Source organism: Girardinichthys multiradiatus, chromosome 22 (assembly GCF_021462225.1).
Source record: "Girardinichthys multiradiatus isolate DD_20200921_A chromosome 22, DD_fGirMul_XY1, whole genome shotgun sequence".
NCBI classification, from domain to species: domain Eukaryota; kingdom Metazoa; phylum Chordata; class Actinopteri; order Cyprinodontiformes; family Goodeidae; genus Girardinichthys; species Girardinichthys multiradiatus.
Genome location: NC_061814.1, coordinates 14,107,912 through 14,117,565, shown reverse-complemented (window position 1 = coordinate 14,117,565; position 9,654 = coordinate 14,107,912). Strand labels below are relative to the sequence as shown.

The following is a 9,654-nucleotide window of genomic DNA, read 5'->3' as shown; positions in this document are numbered from 1 at the left end:
AGCAACTAAGCAGAAACACCCGACATATGATTAAATGCATTGCTCTTTTAATCAGGAGAGGTGTACAGAAGATTCATTTTAGAACCTGCAGTACGGATATGTTGCATAACATCGTCACAAGTTCAACAAAAGTGCAAACTACGTAGTTTGCAGTTTTGTTGAATTCACATAATTCCATAACAGCGGAAATAGGGAAGACAAGTTCTGCCCAGTAGATGGCGATAACGGCCAAAGGTCATTTTGGAACTGAAAGCTTGTCAGACATTTTCTGTCCTTATGCACTAAGAACATGCAAAGACTAATGGGATATGTGAAAAATATACGTCTGAAATGCCTACTACGTAAAAATGCAAGGGAACAAAGCCAGAAGTAAGAGGCACGCCGCAGCATCTAAAGAAGAAGTCGGTTGCCTAGCGACCAGTGGAAGCGTATTAGCAGCTAGCAAGCTAGGCGCTCGGTTAACAAGGAGTTCGTGAACTAAAAAACCCCTTAAATGCCTCTGAAAAGAAGAGGTCCGCTGCAACTCGTCCAGAGAGAAGTGGACGACGTCAAAAGACAGGTTTGTTAAAGAAAGACGCCTTAATTATGCGATTATTTACTCTATAAACGAGGAGTCATGGATTTTAACAAAGAACTTCAGATGTAGCGTAGTGTTGTTGAAGCCATAGGCAAATAGAATATAATCCTATTGGGCCGCAAATATATAACAGAAACCTTGAATTATTTTGTTCATTTAAGACATCTCATATAAAACTGAGCCTTGACTGAGTATTCATGTCAACGTCTTTCGTTGTTTTGCTGTAAAACAGATTGAAAGTCTGGAGAAGAACTTGAAGAGCTCATCTGGATCTAAAGAAGAGGCATTTCATAGGTGGGCACTTATAATGATGGACTGGTGGTAGGCATATTTTTACCGCGACCTTCATCATAATTTGAACGGAAACGTTATTTTATCCCTTTATTCCATTCTCAGTTATGTTTTAGCACATTTTAATGTCATGCTTAAATCTGATTATCACGTCAACAGATGCCAAGAACTGCGCGCTTCTGCAGAAAAGACTCTAAAGACTCTACAGAAATTGACAAAGGTATGTGCTTTGCTACCAGAAATCTTAAAAAAATGATTGTGACCTTTATTAACGATCTATACTGTAAAGATATATTTCTTCTAAACTAACTTTGTTGGTCCAGTTGTCACTAAGTTGATAATCTAAGTTGGTAATCTGTTGATTTTGTTTTTCAGGCTGATGAGTTGGCTCCAGTGGGGAATTACGATCAGAGGAAACTTGAAGAAGAGAGACGTCTACAAAACATCTTGGAGCATCTGGTCACTCTGTCTCTGGAGCTTTCACCACCTGGCCCCAGCACTCAAGCTGGGTAAGTTCCCTATATAAACAATAAAATACAAGAGGTATATACAGATAAATAAATAAAAAAGACGCTAAATATCAATAATCCATCTTCTCATTCAGAACCATATAATCTCTATTCTCAGACTACTATTAACATTTATACATTAGGTCTGGTTTTTGTAAATGTCATTCCACAGAAAGTGCTTTACTTAAAACCTCCAATTAAGATTTGATGGCAACAGACAGGAGAGACTTCAAGGATATCCTAAACCTCAACCTGTGGTGGATCGGCCCGTTTTCCCTGCCCTTTACCCACTGACCGGTGGAGATAGTGGGCATATAAAATAGATGAGTGGATTTTTGAGTGGATGGGCCTCTCGTCTCATTTTAGAATCTTATATCTAACTTTAGAGACACGGCTCCCAAAAAGTATGGATGTCCAGGAATCTTACTTCTCCTTCCAGAAGTTGTACTCCCTGTACAACTTGTGAGGATCAATCTTTCCCTTCAGTTGAGATGAAACATTGAAATGCACTTTAAAAATGAGCTGATGGTATTTTATATAGGCATACCTTCAGTTAGATCCATAGCTTGATTGTTTCTCACATTTCTTTGTGTTTTAGTTTTGTTTGATTTGTTTGACATCTACAGGTCCTTCTCAAAATATTAGCATATTGTGATAAAGTTCATTATTTTCCATAATGTCATGATGAAAATTTAACATTCATATATTTTAGATTCATTGCACACTAACTGAAATATTTCAGGTCTTTTATTGTCTTAATACGGATGATTGTGGCATACAGCTCATGAAAACCCAAAATTCCTATCTCACAAAATTAGCATATTTCATCCGACCAATAATAGAAAAGTGTTTTTAATACAAAAAACGTCAACCTTCAAATAATCATGTACAGTTATGCACTCAATACTTGGTCGGGAATCCTTTGGCAGAAATGACTGCTTCAATGCGGCGTGGCATGGAGGCAATCAGCCTGTGGCACTGCTGAGGTCTTATGGAGGCCCAGGATGCTTCGATAGCGGCCTTTAGCTCATCCAGAGTGTTGGGTCTTGAGTCTCTCAACGTTCTCTTCACAATATCCCACAGATTCTCTATGGGGTTCAGGTCAGGAGAGTTGGCAGGCCAATTGAGCACAGTGATACCATGGTCAGTAAACCATTTACCAGCCACCGTGCACACACCTGTGCACGGTGGCTCTGGATGTTTCTACTCCAGACTCAGTCCACTGCTTCCGCAGGTCCCCCAAGGTCTGGAATCGGCCCTTCTCCACAATCTTCCTCAGGGTCCGGTCACCTCTTCTCGTTGTGCAGCGTTTTCTGCCACACTTTTTCCTTCCCACAGACTTCCCACTGAGGTGCCTTGACACAGCACTCTGGGAACAGCCTATTTGTTCAGAAATTTCTTTCTGTGTCTTACCCTCTTGCTTGAGGGTGTCAATAGTGGCCTTCTGGACAGCAGTCAGGTCGGCAGTCTTACCCATGATTGGGGTTTTGAGTGATGAACCAGGCTGGGAGTTTTAAAGGCCTCAGGAATCTTTTGCAGGTGTTTAGAGTTAACTTGTTGATTCAGATGATTAGGTTCATAGCTCATTTAGAGACCCTTTTAATGATATGCTAATTTTGTGAGATAGGAATTTTGGGTTTTCATGAGCTGTATGCCAAAATCATCTGTATTAAGACAATAAAAGACCTGAAATATTTCAGTTAGTGTGCAATGAATCTAAAATATATGAATGTTAAATTTTCATCATTACATTATGGAAAATAATGAATTTTATCACAATATGCTAATATTTTGAGAAGGACCTGTATAGTATGTTGTTTGTTTTTTTTCAAAATTTGTATTCATTTCCATTTTTTGTAAAATGTTTCCTTTTTGTTTTATTGGATGTTTCTTTGTGATTCTTATCCATAATAAATGCTACATAAATAACCTTCAGTTTCACACTTTTTTCCATTTTTGTGTTTTATTTGTAGTAATGTTTCAAAAGGAGATACTGACAACAACAGCGATGACGACAACAGTGATGATTTCGAGGAAGACATCAACGGTGATGGTAAAGATGATGGAGATGTGAGAACGTCTGAAAAGCCACCTTCTCAGTCAGCCCCTCAAATCTACACGGTCCTCAGTGATTTCAAAGCAGAACAGGATGGAGATCTGTCTGTTCAGGTGAAACAACACATCACTGCAAAAAGCTGTGCATGTGATGATATTACAGCATACAGTATAAAGATAAAACAGAAGGTGGCGCTATAGACATGTTCAAAATCTTGATATGTTCTTACATCAGCAGGCCAGAGAGGGAAGAAGTTAAAAAACATGATAGAATTTTGACAACTTCATATAGTGACTTTAATACGATTTTATACCTCCTAAACGTTTCCACATTTTGTCACGTTACACCCAAAAACCTCAATCTATTTTATTTGTGATTTAAAATGATTGACCAACACATAGTCTTGCATAACTATACGAAGGAGGAAAAATGATTCATGGCATTGATTTTATTCTATAAATAACAATCAGAAAAGTTTGTCTTGCATTCAAATTCAGCCCTTCTGCATCACTACTTTTTAGAAACAGCTTTTGCTGCAGATGTAGCTGAAGATCTTTGGAGTTATGTTCTTCCATCAGTTGTGTTCCTCTACAGACTGAAAAGTTTGTTAATTCAGTCTAAGACATGAACAGGCTTAATTTTCTTCTGTTCCCTATAAGTTGTTGGATAACAGAAATCTATCTGTTGTGATTTCACCGCTATAGCTAAGGGTCATTTCATTAACGTTTGTCTAAATGCTGTTTCAGAGAGGAGAAGTGTTGAAGATAATTAAAAAGACAGCAGATGGATGGTGGCTGGCTCAGGACACCAAAGGGAACAGAGGAGTTGTTCCAAAAACCTTTCTGAAGGTACTGTAGAAAACCAGAAAGCCATAACTGTTCATTAATGCCAGCAATTAACTGAACATCTTAATTCAAAGATTTACCTGGAAAATAAAATATAACCTGCTGTTGTGGTACATTCTTGATGCTTTGACTTTTTGCTAATTCTTTCCTTTTTTATGCAAAAACTTGATTTGTTTTTGTTTTGATTTTGTTAGATTGGCTCTGGTGTTGATGATGAGCTTGATGAGGATGATGAAGATGATGAGGATGATGATGATGATGATGAAGATGAGGAGGATGATGAACTCCAGCAGTCAGAACAGGAGGAAGAAGAAGATGAAGACCAGACTGATGATGGAAACAAAAGGTTTGAAATCATATTTATTCAGGATCACTTTTCAGTTTCATATCTTGATTCTGGGTGTTCTTCAAATTACTTTGAGATCTTGTTGAAAAAGACTCTAAGTATGTTTTAGGATGACAAACGAACAAGAATCAATTCTGATTATTTGATTTGCATTTATTTATCTTTGACAGCAAAGCTTCTAACTGGTCAGCTGTCAGAAAGGCTCTGACTGAGGTAAAACTGCTCATATGCCATAAATATATATATTCTCTAACTTAAGCTATGGACAGTATTACAGCCTCCACATGAAAACATGTTAAAGTGTTTATAAATGACATGACCTTTACTGTGTGCTTTGTGACAGATTGATACAACGGATGTGCTGTCGGCAATGGGAGCCATACCTTCAGGTTTCAGACCATCAACCCTGAGTAAACTCCTGGCAGAGGAAGGTCATTATACATCTAATGTTACTCTCTCTCTATGTAGGACCACTGTCCTCATCAAGCTGTAAGACTCTGGTTTACATCAGAATTCATTTGTATTTCATAAAAAATTGTTCTCTGAAGACAAATGCACAGATCGATTTATTGATAAAAGCTGTCAAAATCTTGGGTCTAGCCACCCATTCTTCCCCTCATTTCGCATCCATCTGTGATCATCTTATCCCTTCGTGCTTCTGTTTGTAACTATAAACACACCATTTTGTACCCAAGTAGAATAATCAGTTTATTTAATTTTATAATTTTTTTGTAGTTAAGTATTTCGTTGAATTATGGAGATAATAATAAAAAAAATGCTCATATCTCCAGTATATATATATTTAAATGTGTATTATTTTTTCAAGACTTATGAGATTCTTTTTCCATGGATTTCCATTTGGATGCTCAATTGGCCCAGTTTAAATTAAAACTCTTTATCAAACCAAAATATCTGGTCGCTACTTTTTTGCTGTATTGTGTGATTAAAAGGTGAAACGGTCAACGTTTTTTTTTTTTCTTGTTAAAGGAGAGAGATACAGAGGAAGTCATTATATTCAGCCTCAGCTCAGCCAATCACAGCTTTCCTTTAAAGATCTCTTCTTGGACCCAGACACTGGCAAGGTGAGTGTTCCCTCTGTATGTATGTGTGTTTTTTACCGTTCAAGCTTCATAGTGTCTAATTTAAATGTTGTTGTTTTTTTTAAAGTGCAAGGTATTCAATAACCAATGATCCATTCCGACAAAAACAGTTCATTTTTGTTCACTTGCAGGTCCGTGCTCGCCAGGTTAGGATTTGTGTTTGTTTTAGTTTGTGGAGCTGCAAGATGATTCCCACTCCTGGAGTTGGAGTTCAGGTCCTCAGCAGACACATCCGCCTGTGTGCCTTTGATGGAACACAGGTATCAGACCTTATCTCTGTTACGTATAACACGTTAATCCTCTCTCTTTGTTTTTTTTTTTAAACTAGCCTTTAACTTGTTTTTCAGGTGTTGAGTAACATTCACACAGTGAGAGCATCATACACCTCAAAGAGCCCAAAGACATGGAGCTTCTCTCCGAGGGTATGAAGAGAGTCATAAATACCAAACGACTAGGTCATGTTTAACTCAAACAATACTTATTTCTGCATTTTTTACTTTTTTCAGATGACAAGCATCCTGCCAACTGTCCTAGACGGAGACTGTTTCCTTCGTTGCAACTCTTTGTCTCCGGACATCGGAATTCTTTTCGAACTTGGAGTTACGTTTTTACGAAATGTAAATATTTATGTGAGACTGTGAAAGCACAAGACAATATATTTTTTATATTATGTGTTGTAGTAGTGGACAGAAATAGGCCTGTTAATAGGAAGTTATGTGTGTGTTTAAGTCGACAGGTGAGAGAGGAGACCTGAGCTGTGGCTGGGCCTTCCTCAAACTAGCTGATGACAGCGGAAATCCACTCCCACACAGGTACACATAAGGATCCACTCAGAAGAAGAGATGTCCGTGAATAAAAGACAAGTACAGATGTTAATAAACCTGATGGTACCCCACGGTAAATGTGTGAAAGCCTCAAAAGCAATTACATTTTGAACCAAAGCTACTAGAGAATCTCACATCAAAAATCTTTGACAAATCCAATGTTAAATTTTGAAAAAATAATAATCTTCTGTATAGGACCTATGAAATACCAGTAAACGGTGGAACACCTTATGAGAAGGATGTCATGCTGGAAGCACCACTTTCGAGAAGATGTAAGAAAAAGAAGCCAACATTTGAAATTGTAACAGATGATGTAAAAAAACAAAAATGAGAATAGCTGCAATAATGAGTGTATTTTGTGTCCTTTCTCAACTTCCCAGCTCCAGGTGGTGTTTTTCAGCACATGCTGCACGCCCGACGGCAGCCCAAACTGATTGTTAAGTTGAAATCAACAAACAATCGGACCAGAACGCAGCTCAGGTATGAGGATCTGCGAGAAGAGCCTGGCGCTGAGCTTGAACACATGCAGCAGATTATGTGATCAAGAAATAACTCCCAAGTTTCAGTCAGACACATTCCTGGCTCTGCTTGGATGGTTGGATGGGTATTTAGGCTTAGAGTGACAGCAGATTCATTTTAGATGCCAGAATGTTTCACACTTAATGTCATTTCAAATTAACTTTAAAATAGATTTAACCACTTATCTTCTGAAACATGTCCTGTGATATAAAATTCCGGACGCTTCACTTACAATTTACCCAGAGCTTATTTGGCAGCAGTCACAGCACCCAGTCTACGTTGGAGACAAATTTGTGTGGAACATTTTTCATTTTTTTCTTGGCAGAAACCTTTAAGCTCAACTAGTCTGGAAAAGAAGCGGTTGGGAGCGGATTCTTCCCCGCATGGGACAAATTTTGCCAAATAAAAATGCTTAGCTGGAAGGCAGAATGGCATTGTAAAAATTAAGCATGCCTTAGTGGTCGTAATGTTACCGATGAATGTAGAGATCCTTGCAACAATGTGGTCACATTTTGTCATGTTACAACTGCAAACGTCATTTTATTTTACTGGGACTTAATTTACTGTGCCGACACAAACTAGGACAGAATTGTGAACTGTAAAATAAATACTAGGTTTTAGACTTTTTTATTACTAAACATCAAAACATTGTGTCATTTAGCCCCCTTTACTCAGATAGCCCTAAATAACTATCCCTAAAGTATCACCAGTTGCCTTCAGAAGTGATCCAAACAATGAACAATCAAGTCAGTCTGAGTAACAGCGGTTCTATGAAGGCCTCAGATATCCATCAGAAAACAGTAAACAAAAAGCATCATAAAGAACAAGAAACACATTGACCGTCGTGGCATAAACTGCAAACCTACCAAGACATGGCATATATTTCTGTGTTGTATAGCATCAACATAACATTCAAATGTTTTATCATTCATCATTGCAGCCTTTTGAAGGGCCTGGAAATTTTCTGTTGCTGGTGTAGATAAGTGACAGCTTATTTCTCCTCTTCAGTCTCCTTCCAGACACCCTGCTGCACTGTCTGAGCTGCTTCCACCTCCTGGTTCTGCACCGGCAGCTCCTGGCCGACACGTTGCTGATGGACAGACCCACCATGCAGAATGCAGGCAACGCCCTAACAACTTTAGTCCTACCAAAAAAAAAAAAAAACCTACATATATTTCGATTTGGCCAAAACTCCTAGCAATTCTATATTTTAACTTTTGTCTCTGATTTAGATATTATATGCAGCCCAATACTTTCGACATTCCCTGTGCTGTTGGACCAGACAGACCTTCTAGATGCCCTCAGGGTGAGAAGGGAGGGGACTGTGGTCATGCTCATTTAGTGTTAACAAATTATGTAGAGTTTTTGGAAAAGAAGAACCATAAACATTTGTTTAAATTACCCTGATTTTGTAAAACAACTGTTTTCTTTCAGAGTGCCTGGCTGGAAGCTGAGACCAACATGAGCCGAGCACAGAAGGTTGGTGTGCATATAATCGTGAAGTCAGATCAGTTGATGCAGGTGGAAAGCTTGGTTAGGTCATTGCATGATAATGTGTTTTTAGGAGGACAGAATGTAACACTTTGTGTGTAATAGTAGCACTAGCCTGCAGGGGATGCTGCAGATATGAGTGAGAAAACAGTAGAATAATAAATAATAATCCGCATAATAATGCAGATGTATTTTGGTGTGGGCATAATTTAATCAAATGTAATAATAAATAAAGTGTGATTCTCTGCATGTGTGTTTGTTTGCAGAGGGACTTGTCATATCTGAAGCAGGAGTTTAGTAAAGTCTACATGTCATCGGTGTATTTCCTGCTCCACTCACCCTCGCTGCCCTCCTATCGCTGGGCTGACCCGCCCTCAGAAGAACAGCGGGCCAGAGTCATCTATACCACCTTGGAGGCTCTGAAAAACAACCAGCAAACCACCAGCCAATCAGGAACTCCAGCAGTCTTTTTCAACTCATCTCATTCACATCTTGCTTTTGATATCCAAGAGTTGACCTTTGATCTCCTTTGTGTGACACGGTAACAATAGCATTACCTCTAGGACTGAAACTGTGCTATGCATGGCTGGATGTAGGAGGATCCCCGTCTCTGGCCTAAAGCCAGTTTTGGAGCTGTATCCACTCAAGTTTATTTTAAACATGTACATTACAGTGGATTGATGGTTATGTACACATCAACTTCACTGTTGATTTTTTAAAAATAAAAAATTATGTTTTTCCAAAACGTGATTTGTAGTTGTCATTCCTAAAACATTCCTTATAAACAAAGGAACATCCCTGGGAATATAATACATACCAAAAATGACCCAAAATGTCATGGTAACTTGCCAGCTGAGAGTATTACAGAAAAACATCTAAAAGGCGTGGGGTATATGCTTAAATCTTGTCATTACAGCTGACGTGCAGCTGAGGGTTAGGATGGAGGACGGATTATGACATCATTGTTTTTCAACAGTTGCCTAATGGTTACCTACATAAAAATTCAACAATGATAAAGTGCCTCATAGTGGCTTAAAAGTTTCTTTGTAAATTATAAAATACGTTTGCAAAACATCTGTCCAATAGAAAGAAATCT

The 9,654-nt window shown here is 38.4% G+C and overlaps 1 protein-coding gene across 2 annotated transcripts; it reads left to right on the top strand.

The window, feature by feature from the left end:
• The first annotated feature begins 223 nt into the window (after window positions 1-223).
• nphp1 (nephronophthisis 1) lies at window positions 224-9,308 on the top strand. Of its 2 annotated transcripts, none has more exons than XR_007036023.1 (20): window positions 224-559; window positions 810-871; window positions 1,028-1,088; window positions 1,244-1,377; window positions 3,351-3,546; window positions 4,180-4,281; window positions 4,473-4,624; window positions 4,795-4,837; window positions 4,968-5,055; window positions 5,612-5,706; window positions 5,856-5,984; window positions 6,072-6,146; window positions 6,231-6,341; window positions 6,454-6,536; window positions 6,744-6,820; window positions 6,929-7,028; window positions 8,076-8,184; window positions 8,300-8,373; window positions 8,502-8,546; window positions 8,825-8,921. XR_007036023.1 is itself a non-coding variant. In XM_047351766.1 (20 exons), exons 1-20 carry the CDS (start codon window positions 494-496, stop codon window positions 9,101-9,103), a joined length of 2,085 nt encoding a protein of 694 aa, XP_047207722.1. In that variant the 5' UTR covers window positions 224-493; the 3' UTR covers window positions 9,104-9,308. The 2 variants fall into 2 exon arrangements, 1 of the variants encoding a protein (XP_047207722.1); XM_047351766.1 differs by having other exon boundaries at window positions 8,076-8,188; window positions 8,825-9,308.
• Window positions 9,309-9,654: the final 346 nt, after the last annotated feature.